This window comes from Vicugna pacos, chromosome 3 (genome assembly GCF_048564905.1).
Source record: "Vicugna pacos chromosome 3, VicPac4, whole genome shotgun sequence".
Taxonomy (NCBI): Eukaryota; Metazoa; Chordata; class Mammalia; order Artiodactyla; family Camelidae; genus Vicugna; species Vicugna pacos.
Genome location: NC_132989.1, coordinates 84970433 through 84994244, shown reverse-complemented (window position 1 = coordinate 84994244; position 23812 = coordinate 84970433). Strand labels below are relative to the sequence as shown.

General features: G+C 32.4%; 1 protein-coding gene across 2 annotated transcripts in view; it reads left to right on the top strand.

Moving 5' to 3' along the window:
- The window catches only part of MTREX (Mtr4 exosome RNA helicase), an 81163-nt gene that overhangs the window by 14291 nt on the left and 43060 nt on the right, over positions 1 to 23812 (top strand). For both annotated transcript variants that reach the window (XM_006205998.3, XM_072958672.1), the window contains exons 6-15: positions 9122 to 9296; positions 10309 to 10399; positions 11619 to 11743; positions 12823 to 12921; positions 13555 to 13657; positions 15126 to 15257; positions 16572 to 16651; positions 18998 to 19108; positions 20352 to 20453; positions 22734 to 22859. In XM_006205998.3, coding sequence (XP_006206060.1) covers positions 9122 to 9296; positions 10309 to 10399; positions 11619 to 11743; positions 12823 to 12921; positions 13555 to 13657; positions 15126 to 15257; positions 16572 to 16651; positions 18998 to 19108; positions 20352 to 20453; positions 22734 to 22859 — 1144 coding nt within the window. The remainder of the gene's footprint in view (positions 1 to 9121; positions 9297 to 10308; positions 10400 to 11618; positions 11744 to 12822; positions 12922 to 13554; positions 13658 to 15125; positions 15258 to 16571; positions 16652 to 18997; positions 19109 to 20351; positions 20454 to 22733; positions 22860 to 23812) is intronic.

The window sequence follows — 23812 nt, the reverse complement described above, 5'->3', positions numbered from 1 at the left end:
TGTCTTTGTTTACTTAATTCTATCTTCTGTCTCATTTTTGGATATATTTTTATTTATCTATTTTCTTACTCCTTATTGTAAGGTGTATTTTCCTCCTCCTTTGTTTGTCTGGTTTTTTTTTTTAATTACTTGCCAACATATTGTGAATTTTACCTTCTTGGGTGATGAATGTTTTTCATTTGTCTTAATACTCTTGAGCTTTGTTCTGGAATATTGTTACTTGGGGGAAAAAATACAGTCCTTTCAAGGGTTGCTTTTATGATGATTAAATGCAGTATTTAGTTGGCTAATTTTCCCCACTGTTTAATTAATATGCTTGTTGATATCCTAGTCCATATCTTGTGAATTATGAGTTTTTCCACTGTGGCTGGTGGGAACCGGAATTACTTCCAGCCCTGTGTAAGATTTGCTCATTTTCAGCTCTGCTCCATTTAATTGGTTTTCTTTCCCCTGGCCTCAGGTAGTTTCCTAACATTTATTCATTGATTATTACTTACTTGAAGTCATGGAAATGCTCGACAGATATTCAGAGCTCTTCCTCTGTCCAGCTCTCTCCTGTCTGGTTATTTTGCATTGCAGTCTAGCTGCCTTGGCCTCCCCAGACTCCCACCTCTGTCTCCTTAACTTAGAGAAACATCTAGGGTCCACCTCCTGGAACTGTGGCTTGGAAACTCTATGGACAATAATCTGGGATTGCCTTATTTGCTTCGCCCTTCTCAGGGATTACTATGCTTGTATCCTGTGTCTGAAATCATTGTTTCGTGTATTTTGTTCTATTTTATAGTTATTTCAGGTGGATAGGTAAAGCCAGTCCCTGTTACTACCTCTTGGATATAAGTGGATGTTTTCCACATTATTATTAATGTGTGTTCTGTATCAGTACAGTAGTTCACATATCTAATTTGTAAATAAATATGCATATTATCTCTGTTTTAAATTTTTTGATGTCTTTTCTTCTAAAATGTATTTAAAAACCATGTTTCTGGAGTCTTGCTACTCAAAATATTGTCCTGGACCAGATATATGAGTATTACCTCGGAACTTGTTAGGCAGAATCTTAGGCCCCACCCCAGTGAACAACTGAATCATACATAATCTATTTTAACAAGATTACCTGGTGATGCATATGTCCATTAAAATTTGAGAGGATCTGGGCCATTCTGAAAGTGGATTGTGCTCTTTAACATGGATGGGATTTTGCAGTCTGTTGGTAGATTGACTTTGTGGGTTAACTTTTTTTCTTGACGTATGCAGCTGTCACCACTATCTAGTTCCCAAGCATCTTCACTGTGGCCAAAAGAAACCCTGTACCCATTAAACAGTCATTCCCCATTCCCTTAACCCCAGTTCTTTTCATCCACCAATCGCTTTCTGTTTGTATCAATTTCCTTTCTCTGGGCATTTCATATAAATTAAATCAGACAATATTTGACCTCTTCTTTCTGTCTCATTTCACTAAGCATGTTTTTTAAGGTTCATCCATGTTGTAGCATCTATTAGAGCTGATTTTTTTTTTTAATTTTATTTATTATTGTTATTTAGGGGGAGAGGTAGTTAGGTTTAATTATTTATTTATTTTTAGAGGCGGCACTGGGGATTGAACCCAGGACCTTGTGTGTGCTAAGCATGCGCTCTACCACTTGAGCTATACCCTACCCCCTGAATTTCTTTTTATGATTGATTAATGTTGTGTTGTATAGATATATCACATTTTGTTTATCCATTTGTCAATTTATGGCAGGGATGAGTGTTTCCAATTTTTTGCCTATTATGAATGATGCTGTTGGAAATGTACAAGTTTTTGTTTGAAAACATGTTTTTATTTCTTTTGAGTACCTAAGAGTAGTTACTGGATGATGTTTAATTCTATGTGTAACTTTTTGAAGAGCCACCAAACTGCTTTCCACAGCAGCCTTATCATTTTATATTCCCATCAGCATTGTGTGACGTTTTCAATTTTTTCGTATCCTAACACTTGTTATTACCTTTTTTTTAAAGCTGGTTACATAATGAATTTATTGTACAATTTTTTTTAACAACAAAAACATTTTTTTAACGTGGATTTTTAGCCTAATAGAAGTTAGTCAGAATAATACAAAACATTCTTCAAGGTGAACAAATTAGGTTTCTGCAAAGAAATCCAGAAAGAAAAAACATAATGTTAATATTTCTAAGCAAGATTAAGGGTCTGTGGATATTAGTAAAACTGTTTCTTGTGTGCATTGTTTCTGATTTCTGATAATCTGGAGTTTTATTTTATTATTTTTTAATTATTTTTTCTTCCTGTTTTATTGAGGTGTACTTAATGTACAGCACTGTTTAAGGTATACAGCATAGTGGATTTGCGTGCATCATTCATCTTTATCCATTCATCTATTGATTATCACAATAAGTTTGGTGAACATCCATCATTTCATACAGATACAGAATTAAAGAAATAGAAAATTATTTTTTCTTGTTATGAGAATTCTTAGGATTTATTTCCTTAACAGCTTTCATATATAACCTATAGCAGTGTTAATTATATTTGTCATGTTATACATTACATCCCCAGTACTTACTTACCTTATAACTGGAGTTCCTACTTTTTGACTGTCTTCATCCAATTCCACTATCCCCCACCCCCTGCCTCTGATAACCACAGATCTGATCTCTTTTTCTATAAATTTGTTTTTGAAGTATAATTGACCTACAACATATGTTAATTCCTGGTACACAACATAGTGATTTGATATTTCTGTGCATTTCAAAATGGTCACCACAGTAAGTCCAGTTATGATACGTCACCACAAAAAGATATTACATAGTTACTAGACTATACTCCCCACACTATATATTTCATACCCATGATTGATTTATTTTGCAACTGAAAGTTTGTACTTTTTAATCTCCCTCACTTGTTTCTTTTCCTCCTCTCACTACCCTCCCTTCTGGTAACCACCTATTTGTTACCTGTATCTATGACTCTATTTCTTTTTTGTTATGTTTGTTCATTTATTTTTAAGATTCCACATATATGGGGAAATTATACAGTATTTGTCTTTCTGTGGCTGACTTATTTCACATAGCACAATACCCTTTAGGTCCATATATATTTCACATGGCAAGATTTCATTCTCTGTTATGGCTGAGTAATATTCCATTGTGTGTGTGTGTGTGTGTGTGTGTGTGTGTGTGGGTACATACCTACCACATCTTTATCCACTCATCTATTGATGGGCACTTGGGTTGCTTCCATATATTGGCCAGTGTAAATAATGTTGCAGTGAACATAGGGATGCACATTTTTTTTTAATTTAGTGTTTCTGTTTTCATAGGATAAATACCCAGGAGTGGGATTACTGGGCCATATAGTATTTCTGTTTTTAATTTTTTGAGGAATCTCCATACTGTATTCCATATTGGCTGCACCAATTTGCTTTCCTACCAACAGTGCCCATTGGTTCTCTTTTCTCCATATCCTTGCCAACACATGTTATTTCTTGCCTTTTTGATAATGGCCATCCTGTCAGGTGTGAGGTGATACCTCATTGTGGTTTTGATTTGCATTTCATTAATGACTAAAGATATTGAGCAGTTTTTCATATACTTGTTGGCTATTTGTATGTTTTTGGAGGAATGACTGCTTAAGTCCATTGTCTGCTTATTCATTGGGTTGATTGTCTTGTTGGATTGTGATAGTTCTTTTGTATTCTGATACTGGCCCCTTGTCAGATATATGATTTGCAAACATGTTTTCCCCTTCTGTAGGTTATCTTTTCACTTTGAGAGAGTCCTGTGAGATACAAGCGTCTTTAATTTGACGAAGTGCAATTCATCTGTTTCTTTCGTTGCTTGTGTCATCTTTAAGAAACCATTACCTAATCCAAGGTCACAAAGATTTACAACTATATTTTCTTCTAAGATTTTTGTTATTTTAGCGGTTATATTAAGTCTTTGATTCATTTTGCTTTATTTTTTATATAATCTGTAAGGTAAGGGTCCAACTTCATTGTTTTCGCATGTGGATATCCTGTTGTCTCAGAACCATTTATTTAAAGGCTGTTTCTTCCCCTCAGTTTTGGCACCTTTTTAAAAATCAGTTTAAGTTAGGTTAACTTTTAATAATTTGTTGCATTTTATTTCTCAGTTATGGCCTCACTGAGGCCATAAAAATTATAGCTTGCCTGTTGAGCAGCTGTATTAGGTACTCTTAACAGTGATCACCTAAAGAGTAAAGAAGATCGTAGAGAAAAAAAATAGATAAAAATAGCACAACTCACCGTTTATCATTACCTTTACTTTGGCATAATGGTGGAATATTTAATGAGTTGTGGAATCTTGTTCTTTGGAGTAGCGGGCCTGTCTGGTTGCTGTATATTAGTCCTTCCAGACCTTGGCTTAGGTGTAACTCAGAATTTTCCTCTTTGCAGCGAGGTTCGAGGAGTGAAGCTTTGGATCTTAGATTATCATTCTAATGGTATCAGCCAATTGCCAATAGTCTTCATCTGTTTCCCAGCTTCAGACATATTGTGGTCCTGTACTGCCCTAGTTTTATCCGATGGAGTAGATCTAATTTTTTACTGATCCACCTCTTTTCAGAAGGTGCTGAAGTCAGAAACTAGTTTCCTTCTAAGGCACAAATATAAAAGAGGTTTGACTGCTTTTAAAAGCGTTCATTTATTTTATCTCACTTAGAAAAGTGTACATTATGTTTGGTGCATTATCCATTTAAAGCCAGCATACATAGTTGTTAGAATTCTGGGCATTAATATAACTTCTTTTTCCTACAAAAACAGGGAGATTTTCGGTACATGAAGTTTTCATATATATGCTGACATCTGCTCTGATACTCTGGGTTAAGAAACCATTAAGAGAAATTTAAGAAATTTACCAGGGTTATAGATACTTTTGAAAATCTGGTGAAGGCTCCTATGGAAAACAGTCTGATAGTTACTTAAAAAGTTAAACAGAATTACTGTATGACTCAGCAATTCCACTCTAGGTATATACTCCAAAGAATTGAAAACAGATACACAGATACTTGTACATGCATGTTCATAGCAGCACTATTCAGAGTAGTGGAAAAGTAGGAACAACCCAAAAGTCCATCAGTGGCTTAGTGGATAAATAATTTGTACAGTGCCTGTCTGTACAGTGAAATATTATTCAGCCATTAAAGCAATGAAATACTGATACATGCTACAATTTGGATGAAACTTTATGCTGAGTAAAAGCCAGACCCGATAGGTCACATTGTATGATGCCATTTGTGTGAAATAGCCCATGTGATCTCATTTATGTGAACTATCCCAGTTGGATAAATCCCTTAGAGACAGAAAACAGATTGGTGGATGCCAGGGAATGTTGAGAGGAGGGGAACAAAAAGTAACTGCTTAATGGGAATGGGGTTTTTGAGAGGATGAGAATTATGTTTCAGAACCAGGTAGAGGTAGTCGTTGCACAACATAGTGAATAAAATTCTACTGAATTGTACACTTTAAAATGGTTAATTTTATATTGTATGAATTTCACCTCAGTAAAGAAAATAAATCTGATGCGGTGTGTATTTGTATATACATACCAGATTTTATCATTTCAGGGAGTAGTTCACGGCTCTCAGAGATTTCCTCTAGGAATTCAGGGATTTAAGGTGAATTCCAACTTTAGCTGATAACTGTAGCAAGTATAACATTTATAAATCTGGTGGTAGGTTTAACATTGGTAGCAGATTGTTTATCTATGTGAGTAGTTTTCTTGGTGTTGTTGGTTTTTTTATTCTATATAAAGCTTTTTAAAATAGCTTTATTATTTTATATATAATTTACATACTATTAAATTCACACATTATAAGTGTATAGTTTGGTGAGTTTTAATTAATTTGTACAGTTGTGCAACCCTCCCCAGTTTTAGACTTCCATATATACAGTTTTTTGTGTTTGCGTTCAACCTACCCATACCTCCAACCCTAGGCAAACACTGATCAGCTTTGTCTGTCTAGTTTTGCCTTTTTTAGATATTTTATATAAATGAAATCATGTAATATGGAATCTTTTCTGTCTTTTTTTTCCATTTTGTATAGTATTTTTGAGGTTCATTCACATTGTCAGTAGTCTTTTTTTTGTTGATAAGTAGTATATTTTATGGATACATGACACTTACTTAGTTGATAGACATTTGAATTGTTTTGTATTTTTGGACATCATGAGTAATTCTGATATAAACATTCATGTATAAATCTTTGTGTGGACATGTTTTCATTTCTCTTAGGTGCATACCTAGGGATGTAGTTGCTGGATTTTATGGCAGAATATGTATTTAACTCTTCAGGAAACTGCCACACCGTTTTCCAAAGTGGCTGTACCATTTTGTATTCCTACCATTACTGTTGTGAGGACGCCTGTTTTTCTATGTCATTACCGATTCTTGGCTTTATCTTTTTTGATTATACCTATTTTAGTGGCTATATAGTAATGTCATATAGTGATTTTACATTTCTCTCATGACTAACTGTTATTATTTCATGTGTTTATCAGCCATTTGTATGTCTTAAGTGAAATATCTTTCAGTCTTTTGCTTATTATTTAAATTGGGTTGTTGGTCTTACTGCATCATAAAGAATTCTTTAAACTATCTTAATGGTATCTTTTTTTAGAGCAAAAGATTTTAATTTTGATGTTCAACTTCTCTGTTTTTTTTCTTTTATGGATTGATCATGCTTTTGATATCTGTACTTAAGATATTTTTGCCTATCCCAATATCACAGATGTTTTCTCATGTTCTTCTTGAAGTTTCTAGTGTTAGCTCTTCCATTTAGAATTATGGTTTCCTTTGACTTAATTTTTATGTATCATGTGAGATAAAAGTAAGGGTTTAAATTAATCTTTTTATATGTGAATAATTGTTCCCGTTGAAAAACTATTATTTTTCCACTGAATTACCTTTGAACTGAATTGACCACTGAACTCCTTGTGAATTGACTTTAAATGTATGGGTTGAGTTTTGGACTTCCTGTTCTACTGATCTCTATGTCTGTCCTTATTCCAGTATCACACTATCTTGATTTACTGTAGCTTTAAATTTAAGTATTGAAATTAGGTAATAAGAGTCCTCTAACTTCATTTTTTCTTAAAACTGTTTGGGCTTTTTCAGGTCCTTTGCATTTTCCAATAAAATTTTAAGATTAGTTTATTAATATCTACCAAAAAAGACTAGTAGAATTTTTAGAGATTGTATTGGGAGAGAATTGTCTCATCTTAGTATTTTTCACTTCCAATCCATGAGCATGGTATATTCTTTCATTATTTACATCTTTTAAATTTCTCTCTGAAGTATTGTGTAGTTTCAGTGTATAAGTCTTACATTTTCTTAAATCTATAAGTATTTTACTGGTTCATATTGTTGCAAATGGTATTCTCTCTTAAGTTCATAGTTGGATTGCTAATAGCTTGAATACTAAAGTATGGTTTATTTTTATATGGTGATATTTTGTCCTGTGAATTTGTTAATAAACTTGCTTGTTAATAAGTTTTAGTAACTGCACATTCTGTAAGATTTTCTGCGTAGACAATGATACTGCCTGTGAATAAAGACAGTTTTTGCTGCTTCTTTCCAGTATGTTATGCCTTCAGTTTCTTTTTCTTATTGCATTGGCAATATCCAGTTCAATGTTGAATAGTAGTAATGAGAGTGAACCATCTTTGCCTATAACTGAGCTTAGAGAAAAAGCATTCAGTGTTTCACCATGAAGTGTAATATTAGTTGTTTTTCCCTAGGTGCCCTTTATCGGGTTGAGGAAGTTCCTTTCTATTCTTAGTTGGGAATAAGTGAAAAAAAAGTTTAAAACACATGTTTGGATGGCTGTTATCAAAAAGATAAGAGATAGCAAGTGTTGGCAAGAATATGAAGAACAGGGAGCCCTTGTGCACTCTTGGTACAGCCACTATGAAAAACAGTATGGAGGTTTCTCAAAAAAATTAAAAATAGAACTACTATATGAGCCAGCAATCCCACTTTTGGGTACAGTGAAATTAATATCTCAAGGAGCTACGTTCCCATTATTCACAATATCTAAGACAAGGAAACAACCTCTATCCATTATAGTTGAATGGATAAAGAAAATGTGGTATGTTTGTCTTTCTGTATACACATACACATACACACACACACATAATCACAATGGAATGTTATTCAGCCATCAAAAAAAGGCTGCTATTTGTGACAGCATGGATGGACCTTGAGAGCAATTATCCATCCAGATAAATCAGAAAAAGGCAAATACTTTGTGATCTCACTTACACGTGGTATCTAAAAAAGCTGAACTCATTGAAACAGTGAATTAAATGGTGGTTGCCAGGCACTAGGGTGGGTGGAGTGGAGGAAATGGGAAGATGTTAGTCAAAGGGAACAAACTTGTATTTATAAAATGAATAGGTTCTGGGGATCTAAGGTAGAGCATGGTAACTGTAGTTAACAATACTGTTTTATATATTTGAAAGATGCCAAGAATATAGATCTTAAATTTTCTCACCAGAAAAAAGCCATAAGATAATTATTGAGGTGATAGATACGCTAATTAACTTTATTGTTAATTATGCCTTAAACTTATACAACTTTGTACATCAATTACATCTCAATAAAACTGGTAAAAAGCCAAGTCTGTTGAGGATCTTAAAAGAAGCAATGTATTTTATCAAATGCTTTTCCATCTATAGAGGCAAGGATGTGGCATTTGCTTTTTATTCCATTAATGTGGTACATTACATTAATTTTCTAACAGGCAGAGGCTCTGTAAACTTCTAGAGGCCTATCTATAGAACCAGAGGTGTTTCACTTTCAAGAAATAGGGTAACCATTAGTAATCCATTGGTATTAGTAATTAATGTACATTAACTTCAAGAGACCAGAGTTGAAATTAGAATGTTCTTTTTTATTTAGACCACTATACTTCAGATTTATCATAATTATTGCTGTAATAGTTTGTTGAAAGTAAGTAGAATAAGATATTAATATTCTAAGAAGTTCACTTAAGTGATTGGGAAAGTATGGACACAATTTATATATTAATAGAATTTTTTCAATTGTATACTTTTAAAGACAAGGTTTTATAATACTTTATTCTTATTTGTTTTCACATTTTTAGATATGCCATTGCACTGGCCTTAAGGGAAAAACAGCGTGTAATATTTACCAGCCCAATTAAGGCATTGAGTAACCAGAAATACCGTGAAATGTATGAAGAGTTTCAAGATGTTGGTCTGATGACTGGAGATGTTACTATTAATCCTACAGCATCTTGTCTTGTTATGACCACAGAGGTAATTTATATGGTGTCTCATCAGACCTTTCCTTTTTAATTTAATTAATGTGGCTATTCAATTAAAATAGCTAATGTTTTATTACTTGCTCTATATAGATAAAATGTAATACTTTACTTTCTGAATAGATTTACTTGAAAGGGATAAAGTTCATCTTTTAAAGGCATATTGTCAGTGACATGAAAATAGTTTGATGGTTTTCTGTAGTTTTAAGAATTTGAATACATTGCTTCAAATTAGTAGTGGCGCCTTGTTCCTTGTGATTTTTTTTTTTCCTTCTGCATCTGAGTGTTGATACAAATAGATAAATAACTTTAAAAAAAATGCCCAATTATGTTTAGCTGCTTCCCATAACTACAGTTAAGTTTTGCATATACTTACAGCATCTTACATTTTGTACAGATCAGCTGTCTTTACAGTACTTTTGTACATGCTTTAATTTTATCTTTGCATTTTTACAAAGAGACACTAGGGAGCATAAATTTAGCTTCTGGTATGTAGCAGCCAAAAACATTGCTCACTTTTCATCTTGGTGCCCAAAATCAGTTCATTTTCCATTTTCAAAACTTTTCTTCTATCTGTGGAAGATTTTCTTTAACTCAAAAATCAGGATAGTGATTGCTAGAAAGTATCTATATTGTCAAGATGAAGTAGAAAAAGTGAATAAGCAGTATGAGGTTCATTGTATTGGTTAGGAGATAACTCTAAATTGCTCTCATATCCTAGAAAGTGTCTGTCTTGGGATAAGTGCTGTACCTATAAGAAGGTGGCTTCATGTCCGACATATATAGAGATAGAGATGATAATAATTCTCTCCATGAATTGTATCAGATTAGTAATTGTTGAAACATTTGGATTATTTATTTTGGATTTAGAAAAGAAATGTTATATATTTAAGATATGTAACCTCCTAAAATTATTTTAATATTTCCATTAAAAAAGAATTCCCCAAATTCCTTGTTAGAAGAGCTTTTCATATGTCACAATCTTGCTAAATCTTCTTTTACTTTAGATTTTGAGAAGTATGCTATACAGAGGTTCTGAAGTTATGCGAGAAGTTGCTTGGGTCATATTTGATGAAATTCATTACATGAGAGATTCAGGTATATCTTCCTTGTTGTTGAGACATGTTCTATGTTTTTTTTCTCTAAGAAAGGCATTAGGAATTTTGAACAAGTAGTTGTTGAATTTTCATGTGGCTAGAGTTCTAGTCAGCTAAGTTGTGGACAACGTGATACATAGCATTTCCAATAGGATCTGATTCAGTTACAGCTTCTTAAATAGTAACAATTTCTGGGTGCGAAAATGCAAATTTGAATTTAAAAATGGGGTTAGTTTGATTTTAATAGAGTTCTCTAACATAACTAATGTTAGGAATTTCCAAAACTTACAGCCTACAGTTTCTTGATTTTTATTTATTTTAGTTTTTAGAAAACTAAGAAATGCATGTGTATAGTAAAAAAAAAAAAAATACAGTGAGGATTATGAAATAAAAATGGCCAAAAAGAATAAAATATAAATATCCCTTTACTTGAACTGTTAAACTACTGTAATGGAAAAAGTAAGTGTACTTGGAATTTTGGATGGCTCTTGGAGGATGAAGGTTAACAAACACATTTAAAATTAAGTGTTTAATGTGCATGTACACACTTAAAACTTAGTTTTTATTTGAGCTAAAGCACTGTTAACCTCTATTTATAGTGAAAGTAATACAATTTAAGAAATCCTTTACTCTTTAAACATTTTACTCTTTAACAAATTTATAAGATTAAGTTCTGAACAGAGTTGTTTTGGTTATTAAATCATGAATCCTGTATTGATTTGTTCTCGTTGGGGGGAAATTTTCTAACTAATTTTTCTGTTTTAATAAAACTGACTTAGAGTTTTGCTCTTCATCAAATCTTTCATCTCTGGAGGTTATGAGGGTAATTTGGATGAAAGATGCTGTATGGTATAGTAATGATGTTTCTATGAAATTTGTTACTGTGACTTTCTATAAGCCAGTAACTTCTGTTTCTCAAAGTGGAAATACTATTTCCATTGTCATGGGACTCTTGTTAGGCTGTTTGAAAAAGATTCAGTTTGGAGCTGCTTTTTGCTGTTGTTTGAAAGTACGTTGTCTTTATAGTGGTTTAGCCTGCTGACTTCCTACTAGATAAATTCAGTGTAAGAATTAAAGTAATTTACAATAAGGGTCTGTGGCTAAAAATATTCTTGTGTAAAGTCATCTGCATTTCTAATTATTGATCTTGAGAGGAAGACAATTTTAGGTTCTTATCAATAAAGTGACATTTAATTCCAAGATATATTTGTATTTTTCAGAGCGTGGTGTCGTATGGGAAGAAACTATTATTTTGCTTCCTGATAATGTTCACTATGTCTTTCTTTCGGCTACCATTCCAAATGCCCGACAGTTTGCTGAATGGATTTGCCATTTACATAAACAGGTATTTTCTTTCTCTTTTTTGATGTTTTCAATTTTTAAAATGTTGCAAGTTGGCCTTACTATGTCCTATACTTTGTTCCTAGTGCTGCCTAGAGTAAACAAGACATTTTAATGTGAAACTACTTTCCAAATCAGGCAAGCTTATTATAATCAACTGACTAGTTTTTTTTTTAAGTGTGGATTTCTGGGTCCCATTTCAAACCCAATATATGAAAATCTCTGGGAGTAGGGGTCCTAGAAGTTCTAACTTTTAAAAGCTCCCAAGGTGATCCTGATGATCTGCCAGGTTTGGAAACTACTGCATTGTACAGTGAACCATGAGTACACAATAGAGAATTTCCTCTAAGACCTTGGTATAAGGAAAAAACTGGGCATCTCCTGAGCATGTGATTTGATTTTTCTCATGTAAATGCAGACTTTTCATTGACTTTGTTTCTCTTTTTACTTTTTTAGTCCAATATCAACAGCATTAAAGGATTTAAAACAAGCATTTGTTCATGTATACTAAACTTTTTCTTGGTTTTATTTTTCTGTCCTTATTTTCCCTTTACGCCAGAACCCTCACAAATTTATGTTTAACCATCTGTAAGCTCTCTAATGATGTTTTTGTAAAACATGTTGCTTCTGAAGAATAGAAACCCAGTGGATCTTCTGAAGAAATTAGATCAACCTGCTGCTTTAGTCAGGCTTTGAAAAGTTTCTGTGGGGTGGAAAAGTTCCATTTTACTTAAGGGAGCATTCTGTGTTACCTTATTACTGCTCCATAGAAACAGACATCTTTAATTATGGCATCATAGGTCTAGGGTATGGGTCTAAGATCATTATTGAAACTCAAATCATGTATTTGGCCCTGATTAGGGAATTAGTAAAACTGAATAGATGGTAGTATGATTTGATAGACCTAATTTTTCCAAATTTTTTCTTACCTGGTTTTTAAAGTTTTTTTAAAAAAGTATTTTCTTTTTGAAATATTGAATTCAAAGATTTATCTCCTCAGAATCCTTTAGGTAGGTCAAATACATGGTATTATTTTGAAGAAACAAAATATATGCTTAATTATTTTTTTGTTTGTCTTTACAGCCTTGCCATGTAATTTACACAGATTATCGGCCTACTCCATTGCAGCACTACATTTTTCCAGCAGGGGGAGATGGTCTGCACCTTGTGGTTGATGAAAATGTAAGGGAGTAATTGTCATTCTTACATCTATAATGTCATACCTTGCTGTTTATACCTGTTTTTCTTTAAACTAGGTAAGAATAACAGATCCATTTTTTTCTTAAATAGTTTTATGGTCCAAAGTTATTAGTTTTTTGTATTTTTGTTTCAAAAATTATATTTAGGACTCATTTTTTTAATTATTATTATATTTTATTTTTTAAACTTTTTTTTATTGAGTTATAGTCCTTTTACAATGTTATGTCAAATTCCAGTGTAGAGCACAGTTTTTCAGTTATACGTGAACATAACATACATTCATTGTCACATTCTCTTTTGCTGTGAGCCACCACAGGATGCTGTATATATTTCCCTGTACTATACAGTATAATCTTGTTTATCTATTCTACATTTTGAAATCCCAGGGACTCATGTTTTTTTTAAATGCATGAATTAGATTTCCCTCATTTTCCATTATTTTCAAATGCCTGGAGAATAAGGGGCTATGGACACATTTCAGATATATTCTGCTTTTCCCAGTTTTATTATTATATTAAGTTATTATTTGAAGAAGCTTTGTTTTGAGGTATGAAAAATGTTTGGATTATGATTAGGTATTCATTAAGTTACATAGAAAAATATCTGTAATTCCAGGGTGACTTCAGAGAAGATAATTTTAATACTGCGATGCAAGTACTTCGGGATGCTGGTGATTTGGCAAAAGGAGATCAAAAGGGGCGGAAAGGAGGAACAAAAGGTAATTTGGAACTTTGTTTTGAGACAATTTTACATATATTTTCAAGTTACATTTTATGTTTTTTAACTTTTTTTCCTCAGGAAGCTATGTTAAAGATCTAGATACAGAATGATAAAATTGGATGAATAAAGGTTGATCTCTTTTTCTGATACGAGTTTTATTGAGATATAATTCATATATTCTACAATTCACCCATTAAAGTATGTAACTCAGTAGTTATTAGTATATTCACAGAATTATGCAAACAATTTTTTTATTGAGATACAAGTCATACCATAGAATTCACCATTTTTAAGTGTATGATTAAATGGATTTTAATATATTTACACAGTTGTGCAACTACTATTTAATTTCAGAACATTTTCATTAACTCAAGAAGAAACCCCATACCCATTAGTGGTCATTCTTCATTTCCTTCCAACCTCTTCCCCACTACCCCTCAACCTTAGGCAATTACTAATCTATTTTGTTTCTATTTTTCTTTTCTGTATATTTCATATAAATAAAATCATTATATATATGGTCTTTTGCAACTGGCTTCTTTCACTTATCTTGTTTTCAAGATTCATTCAAGATTCATCCATGTTTGAAGCATGTATCAGCCCTTCATTCCTTCTTATGATCAAAAAATATTCCATTGTATGATATACCACATTTTATTTGTCCATTCTTCAGTTGATGGACATTTAGGTTGTCTTCCACTTTTTAGTTGTTGTGACTAATGCTGTTGTAAACAGTTGTGTGCTGCAAGTTTTTGTATGCACATGTTTTCTTTTCTCATAAGAATGTATCTGCGAGTGCATTTGCTGAGTCATACAGTAATTCTGTGTTTAACCTTTTGAAGTAATTGTCAAATTATTTTCCAAAGTGGCTGTACCATTATACATTCCCATCAGAAGGGTTATGAGGTTTCCATTTCCTCCACACCGTTGCCAGTACTTACTATAATCTGTGTAGTTGATTATGGGCATCCTAGTGAGTATGAAGTAGTATCTCAGTGTGGTTTTAATTTACATTTCTCTGGTGGCTAATGATATTGAGGATCTTTTACTGTGCTTATTGGCCATTTGTTTATCTTTGGAGAAATATCTATTCATATCCTTTGCCTATTCAAAAATTAGATCCTTTTTGTTGAATTATAAGAATTCTTTATATATTCTGGATCCTTGATCATTGTCAGATACGTGATTTCCAAATATTTTCCCCCATCTGTGAGTTAGAGTTGTCTTTTCATTTTATTGTTGGTTTCTGTTGAAGTACAAAAGTTTTGAATTTTGATGAAATCCAATTCATGTGGTTTTTTTTGTTGTTTATACTTTTGGTATCATATCTAAGAATGCTTTGCCTAACCCAAGATCATGAAGATATACTTCTGTATGCTTTTTAAGAGTTTTATAGTTCTAGATTTTACATTTGTCTGTGATCCATTTGAGTTAACGTTGGGGTATGGTTTATGTCCTCTTTGCAGGACCATCAAATGTATTCAAGATTGTGAAGATGATTATGGAAAGAAATTTTCAGCCTGTAATTATTTTCAGTTTCAGTAAGAAAGATTGTGAAGCCTATGCACTTCAAATGACCAAATTAGATTTCAACACAGGTACTATATAATTTCAGTATAACTTCAATGTTATGTGAAAATGAATGTAAATATATTTCTGATAAGGCATTATCTATTGTGTATTGTTAGGATATGCAGTTCATCTTACAGTTACAGGAGTAGGTACTCATCACATCTGTAAAAGCTTTAAGAGGCCCCTGATTTATCATTTCTTTCCCTTTCTTCTGTCTTTTATTGGAAGATATGTACATTGTTCTATATAAAATCCAGAGAGCCCCACTAAGAAATACCAGACTCATACATACCTTCTTATACTTCATTGCCATAGCTCCTTGGTTATTGTGGTTTTCTATCTGACTACTTAAGGTAAGTCTCTTAGTCAGACTACCTTCTGTTATGCTTTGTTCTTCTAGAAATTGAAACCAGGAAAACCTGCCCTTTACCTAACTAGGGTTTAATTTTTGTATAAAATACAATACCTTCTAGCAGATTAATAAATTATTCCCATATGGTAATGTAAATGTAAGTCACCTAAAGTCACACAGCTAGATAGTAGCATTGCCCGGGCAAAAGTTGCAGCCTGCTGAATAACCAGTGGAGTTGCACAGTCAGCCTTTTACGTATCTAATTCTGTACAGTGAGAAATAAATAATATCTTTAGTCATCCAAAATCAAATTTCAGTTGTCTTATTTTCTTTATCAAGGTGTACAGGTCTAATCTTGTGTATTTTAAAGCTAATTTTTACTTATCCATGGGTAAAAATAACAGATGACAGATAACGCATATAACCTTATAAAGACAATAGTATTTTAACTTTTTGACAGTGAATTGCTCTACTTAGAAATGTTTTCTTAAAATTACCAGTGATGGATATGCTTAATGTTTCATAGTTATATATTGGTGAAGTCAACAAGTAATTATTGACTATCTTTTAATTGACATTGTACAGGAGAGCAATGTAATTGTTGAGAGCATAGGCTTCAGGATTGTTGATCCGACAGTTAATACCAGTGCGCATCATTTGCTCTAAGCCTCACTTTCCTCAGTAGTGGATAATAATAATCCCTGTGTTCTATTATTGTTAGACTTCAGTATTGGATGTAGACACTTAATGTAGTTATTGTTTCTGTTTTAATAGTACTCTTATTCATGGATTAAGTCTGCTAGATATATTTTGAAAGGCGTAATTATTAAATAATTATGTAGTAAATTTTATCTCCTTGCCCTTCTGACTATATCTTAAATCCTGACTCTTTTACTCTTTATAGACTCTTATTCTTTGCAGTGTGTGAAATTTGGTATCACTGACTCACCACTGAGATATTTATATACCTTTGGCTTTTCTCTCTTAGATGAAGAGAAGAAGATGGTTGAAGAAGTATTCAGTAACGCAATTGATTGCTTATCTGATGAAGATAAAAAGCTCCCGCAGGTATATATTTAATGTCATTAAGTATGGGTAGTTAGTTAACAGGTAGCATAATTCACTTTGTATTTCTTGCTTTTGTTACTATTTTACTGCACTGTTTGCACACTGTAGTAAATATGTTGCATTGTGCACTGCAACCTTGATTTCTATTTTAAACTTCTAAAAAAGTGACAAAAGGAAAAATTTGCTACCTTGAAGGAACTTTTCTCTGAAAGCTAGCACAGTCTGGAAATTACTGCTTCTGTTCCTAATACTACAAAATTTTTAATGCTAGTTTTAAGTCACTCAGTTTCTTAATTCGTAAAGCTACCAAACAACAGTAGAGCACACCTAATGAAAATTGTATATTTAGAGAGGCATTTGATGTCTACTTTGCTTTAATACAGTGTTTTCCTTTGACTATTGGAATTGCCTGAGGAGTTCTAAAGTAAACTGATGCCTCACTGCCACTCCCAGAGATTCTGATTTAATTGGTCTGATGGGTGTCCTAATCATTAGAATCTTTCAGGAGCTCGCCAGGTTATTCTAATGTGCATCCAAACCTGAGAACTAATGCTTTAGTCTAAACTAGTACTATATGAATAAAGTTTTGTTTTGTGAAAAGAAAAATTAGAAGGTCATACTGCGCTTACAAGTGATTGCTTTGATTTATCTGGGATTTAAGATAAGACTGCAATATCATGTTTCTTGGCACTTAAAATAGTATTTAATTTACAAAATCTTACTGTCATTTTTCTTTCCAGCTGAATTATTAGTATCTAAGGGCTAAGCCATGTCTTTATACATCTTAGTTTTCCTACCACATTTCTAATAGTAGAATTAATGGCACTTAACAGTGTTAATGATGTTCAGTATCACTAATTATCAGAGAAATGCAAATGAAAACTACAATGAGGTATCACCTCATACCAGTCAGAATGACCATTATTAAAAAGCCTGCAAATGATAAATGCTGGAGAGGGTGTGCAAAAAAGGGAACCCTCATATACTGTAGGTTGGAATGTAATTTGGTGTAACCACTGTGGGAAATAGTATGGAGATTTCTTAAAAGACTAAAAACAGTTACCATATGATCGAGCAGTCCTACTCTTGGGCATGCATCTGGAGGAAACTCTAATTTGAAAAGATACATGCACTTCAGTGTTCTTAGCAGCACTATTTATAATAGCCAAGACATGGAAACAACCTAAATGTCCATCAGTAGATGAATGGATAAAGAAGTTGCGATACACACACACACACACACACACACACACACACACACACACTGGAATACTATTTAGCCATAAAAAGAATGAAATGCCATTTCCAGCAACATGGATGGACCTAGAGATTATCATACTAAGTGAAATAAGTCAGAGAAAGACAAGTATCATGATATCACTTATATGTGGAATCTAAAAAAAATGATACAAGTAAACTTGTTTACAAAACAGAAACAGTCTCGCAGACATAGAAAACAAACTTATGGTTCCCAGAGGGGAAGGAGGCTGATAAATTAGGAGTTTGGTACTTACAGATACAAACTACTATGTATAAAGTAGGTAAACAATAAGATCCTACTGTATAGCACAGAGAACTATGTTCAGTGTCTTGTAGTAACCTATAATGAAAAAGAATATGAAAAAGAACATATATATAAATGTATACCTGAATCACTATGCTGTACACCAGAACACAACATTGTAAACCAACTATACCTCAATTTAAAAAAATAGTGTTAATGAGAATGAATTCTTCAGTAATTGATTTGTTTTTAGATAAAGTGTATATTTATATTAAATGTTCTTTATAATTATTTATTTCCTTTTGGTTTTAGTTGGCCAGGATTTTTTAAGTTTATTTTGTGCAGATAGAAACTTTGCCCTCATAACCTTTAATTTTTTTGGAGGAGATGAAGTGATGCTGAAAAATTTGAATGAGGAAGCAAAGCATTTGTAAAGTTTACTTAAAATACGCCTTTCATATTAAAGAAAGCTGGGACAGAATTATATTGTGTTTTAATAATCTGTGAGAATACGAGTTTCAGTTTTGCTTTTTTCTGAAAAGTTTATATAACATTTCTTTAAACATCATTCTTTCTTGATTATCCATTTTTCTTTTTTATGTCTATATATTCTGGGTTGTTTTTAATTGAAGTATAGTCAGTTAACGTGTCAGTTTCTGATGTACAGCATAATGTCCCAATCGTGTATATATACATACATTCGTTTTCATATTCTTTTTCACTAAAGATTGTTATAAGATACTGAATTTTTTTTCTTGTGCTATTTTTCTTAATTTGTTAGTTTAACATTTTAAAAGTTCTTTTCTTCACATCATTGTAAAATAAATTTATTCCAATTGTAGGTTGAACATGTTCTTCCTCTCTTGAAGCGGGGCATTGGTATTCACCATGGTGGTTTACTTCCTATTTTGAAAGAAACTATAGAAATTCTCTTTTCTGAAGGATTGATAAAGGTATGATTTTATTTTTATTTATTATGCCCTAAAATTGTGTTGTGTGAATAGTTTTAAAATTATCAAGAACCCTGTTTATATGCAACTTTTTATTGTTATTGTTATTTTAGGTAGGTGATGTGGAATGACTTAGATAATGAACTTGATTTTTATATATAGTGTTATACTTCCCAAATTTTAGACTGTAGGCAAAATGTTTCTTTTCCTATTCTTAAAGTAAGAAATGGTAACATTACTGAATACAGGGTAGAATTTTCCAGAGTATTATCAGACCTAGAGTTGATCCTGTAAGTGGACTTCTTTCTGTACACAGATTAGAAGGAGTAGTTTAGAGAAGACAAGGAGAATTGGTGGTTAAAGTTATGAAAGTTATTTAGGATGTTCTCATTTACACCAAAGAGATTCTAATTTAATTTTTAAATTTATCAATGTCTGTACCCAGAATGGGATGTTAAAATGGGAAACAACTCCAAAATGTAGTCGTAAGCTTTTACATGACTCATAAATTATTTTATGTTTAAAAATCAGATTGGAATTTTAAACATCAGATTGGAGATTTGTCATGAGAACCTCATCACTAAGTAGGTTATTTAAAAGAAATTTGTTCACCCAAAATACCATACTTGAAATATTTCAGGTAGAGAATTGGTCACTATTTATACCTGTGTCTGAGTAGGCCCTGTTGATGTTCTCACATAGGCTGCATGTTTTGGTGAGGCCTGTTTTATTAAAGAATCTTGTAAGTAATATTTGTGGGTTGTAAAATTCACACAGAACTGTTGCACGTAAAGTAAAAAGTTAAAGACCACTGTTGCCCTTGACTTCCCCAAAATAGCCATTAGCATACATACAAATAATGTGTAATTTAATTTTTAAACAAAAAAAGTGATTATACTACCATGTTATTAACCAGTTTTGTGATATGGATACCAGTAGTCTACTCTAAGTTACTACCACTAAAATTTAAGAAAGACTATATCCCTGATTATAAATTTCTGAGATGCAAGGGACATTAAATATTATAATATAACTTCATTATAATAAATATAAATGAATTGCATGTAAATTGAAAAATTTTGTATATAAAATACTAAAATACATCTGGGGATAGCAGGCCTTATTTTTTATAGAGTTTCATTAACTAATTTTAAAATGATTTATTTATACTTGAATACTTTATTTATAAAAATAGTTTTTCTAGCTTAAAATAAATGTTTAATTGTATAATTATTCATTCATTTAGGCCTTATTTGCCACAGAGACTTTCGCTATGGGAATTAACATGCCAGCTAGAACTGTTTTATTCACGAATGCCCGAAAATTTGATGGAAAGGATTTTCGATGGGTAGGTAAAATAATTCATATATTAAAATAACTTTTAGCTTTAATTGTTTTACCTAAGTTGATTTTGGCTCATGTAGTGCTTGAGATTTTCAGTTCTAAATACGCAAGAACTTGTACCTGAGTAATAAAAGAAATTCATCAAGGTTAAATTTTAGGTGCTTTACATCTTCATCCTTTAGCTGGCAAGAGGACGTGGGGTAAACTAATTGAAAGAGTTTGGTGATGAGAAATAAGTGTGCAAATGAATAATGAATGTTTTAACACATTTGAAATATATCTAGAATTTTTATTTCTTTAAGTTATTTAAAGCTCCTCTACTATAGTGGCTACAGTTGTAGCTCACTGTTTAACTCTTCAGGTTTTAAATAAAGGTTTTAACAGGTTTGCACATGTCTTTTCTAAAGCAAAAGAGGAGAGGAAATTGGGATCATGGATGAAATTGTGAATTGGAGCAAAAGTAAATCCTTAATCCAGAGGCGAGTAACCCATTCAGCAAGACAGTTACCAAACTTAAACTACGGGCCTAGGACAACAGTAGGTACTGAGGATGCTAAATTGAAAACAAAACCAAACCAGTCCCTCCTGTGAAGAGACCTAGTAGCAGGTGAAAATTTATATTATATTTTCTGAGAAGTATATATAGGAAGGATAAAGCATAAGAAAAGAAGTCACTTATATGAGGGATCAGGGAAAGCTTCACATAGAAGGCAGTCCTTAAACTGAGCAACAAGAGCAGATGAATATTTACCAGCCAGGCAGTGGACCATAGCAGGGATGAAAAGCAGATGGAGGAAGAAAGATTCCAATTTGAGTACTTAGGGCAAACCAAAGAGTCACATAATATGGTGTTTGAGGAGAATTGTAAATAGTCAACTGTACCTTTTGTTCTTGAAAATGATGATTCTTTTCTGCTTAAACAAGTTTTTGGCAGCAGTTATTAATCATCAAACCCTGAAAACTCCCATTGTAGAATTTTAAAGGCAAAACATTTTTCTCGATTTGTTTTATTTTTAAATCTGTTGGATGCTAAACAAAACAGAAATGTAAGTATAGTGAGGCAGTGCCATTTCTCTTTAGAAATTTTTACATAGCCTTCAGAAATCTCTGTAACTTCTGACTTTTTTAAATCAAAAGAAGGCTAACTCATGTAGAATGTAATTTTTAATTGTAAAGCAGTTAAATGCCTTTCATATGTTTTGTTTTAAGTTCATGTAAATTTTAAAGTTCTTCATAGTCTGTTTGTTTGAAATTACTTAATTCTTTGAATAAAATTGGTGCCACAAGAAAATAAATGTCTTTCATGACTCTACATTCTCCTTGGCATCCCATGGACTCCAGGGTAATGAAAAGAAGTAAAGTGGATGATTGACTTTAAGAAAATGACCTTTTCTTGATTCAAGATCATAATTATGAAATCCAAAAATCATAGTGTGTCATAATGTAATGATACTCTTGAGCCTTGTTGAGATTTTATTGGGCTGCCTCTTTGAAATGTTCTTTTCTGATCTTTAGGGTTGGCTTTTTTTTTTTTTTTTTTTTTGGTTATCTTTTTCTGATGCCTTCCTTGCTCCCAGGTTGTTAGTCTGTTTTTTATGCTGTCAGTAATATGCCTTCTAGTTAGCATAGTGGTTTGTAACTCTTCTTGAGTCATGTTATTTTTTGAGAATCTGAAGACTGGACCCTTTCTAAAGGAAAAAAAGTATATATGCACTTACAAATAAAACTTTACCCAGTGTTCAGATGGTTCAGTGTCACCCTAAAAGATTATATATGGGATACTTACTAATCTTTCTCCCTGAGCTGGTTTTTACTGATGAATGAACTCTTCTGAATGCCACAGATATATACTGAGAAAGTAGAAAATTGGGCTTTTTTAGTGTGTGTTTATTTTTATATTAATCTCATTTGGAAGTTTAAAAAATGTGTTATGATCAAGTCAGAACTGGCATTTAGTAGAATTTGAATCGTTGTTTACTTTCTGGGGCTTCGCTGTTTTCCAGAATATGTAGCTCAAAGATGTTTCTATGTTGGTGAATTAACCAGTCTTTCCCTGTAGCTATTTGATAATTTTGGAGCTAAAATTTAGTTTTGCAACATTATTCTTAAGTGTTTTGCATTTTTGTGTTTTTACTTAAACTTTCCTAGAAGTTCATGTTTTGAATCATGTTTCCTTTTTTGGAATGTATAGCTTGTGCTTGTGTATTTTATGATAAAAATTTGAAGAATTTTTTTTTTACCAGATTTTCTCCTAAACTTTGCATTTTTTAATATGTTCATTCAGATTTCCTCTGGTGAATACATTCAGATGTCTGGTCGTGCTGGAAGGAGGGGAATGGATGATAGAGGAATTGTAATTCTCATGGTAGATGAAAAGATGAGCCCAACAATTGGGAAACAACTGCTTAAGGTAACCGAGTTCAGTTTCTGTGCCTTCACTAGAAATTAAATAAACATACTTTAGGACTACATCGAAGTTAGTTGTGTCTGTTCAAATACTTTCTGAGTGGATGAGTTAATTTACTAAACTGTCTGGGCATAGGAAGGAGGAAGAAGGTGACTGCTCAAAGTACTGGTATTTTGTTACCCTACATTCTAATAGCAAAAGAGCAAGTCATGCAATGGAGGGACATGAATTCTTAGAGAGGGCAGAAATGTTTACTTTGCCCTCCAAATTTAAGATACCTCTGCATCTGTCCTCTCCACTGCACGAATTGCTCTTTACCTATCAGAACAGGAAGTAGGGCAGATGATAATCAGTATTTTGGGCAGTTACCTTCCTCTGCCTTTATAAGCCCAGGTAGCTTAATAAAGTAATTCTACAATCTACCATTCTAATTTAGCTTATTGAAAGATTATAAATATCCCAATAATAAGTTAAAATTTATAAGCTTTATATTGAATTAACCTGTTCATTTTGCTTGCTAGTATTTGTGTTTTGGATTGTCTAAGATTTTTATTTTCAGTTTGTTTTGAAGATCTTCTCAAGGAAGTTTGATCTGGTTACTTTCCTCCTCCTCAATGTTTTAAGGAATTATTAAGTTGATCCCTAGAGAACACTATGAATAAGATAGGAAACTTAAACATTAGTTAAAAATATAAAATTAACTTCCGGCTGATTATCTACTTGAAATAAAGCTTCAAAACACATTAAGAGATACAAAGGTCAGTGTCTCTGAAATACACTGTGTTCAAGTTCTAAGACTTAGGAATTGTGTGCAGAATTTGAGATATGATTGTAGGTATGCTAAAGCAAAAATAGGTAAAGATCTAGTTTTTTAATATGTTTTTATATGCATGAACATGAAACTTATCTGTATATATTCATGGTGATTGTATGGTTTCTTATTTTCAGTTTCAAAA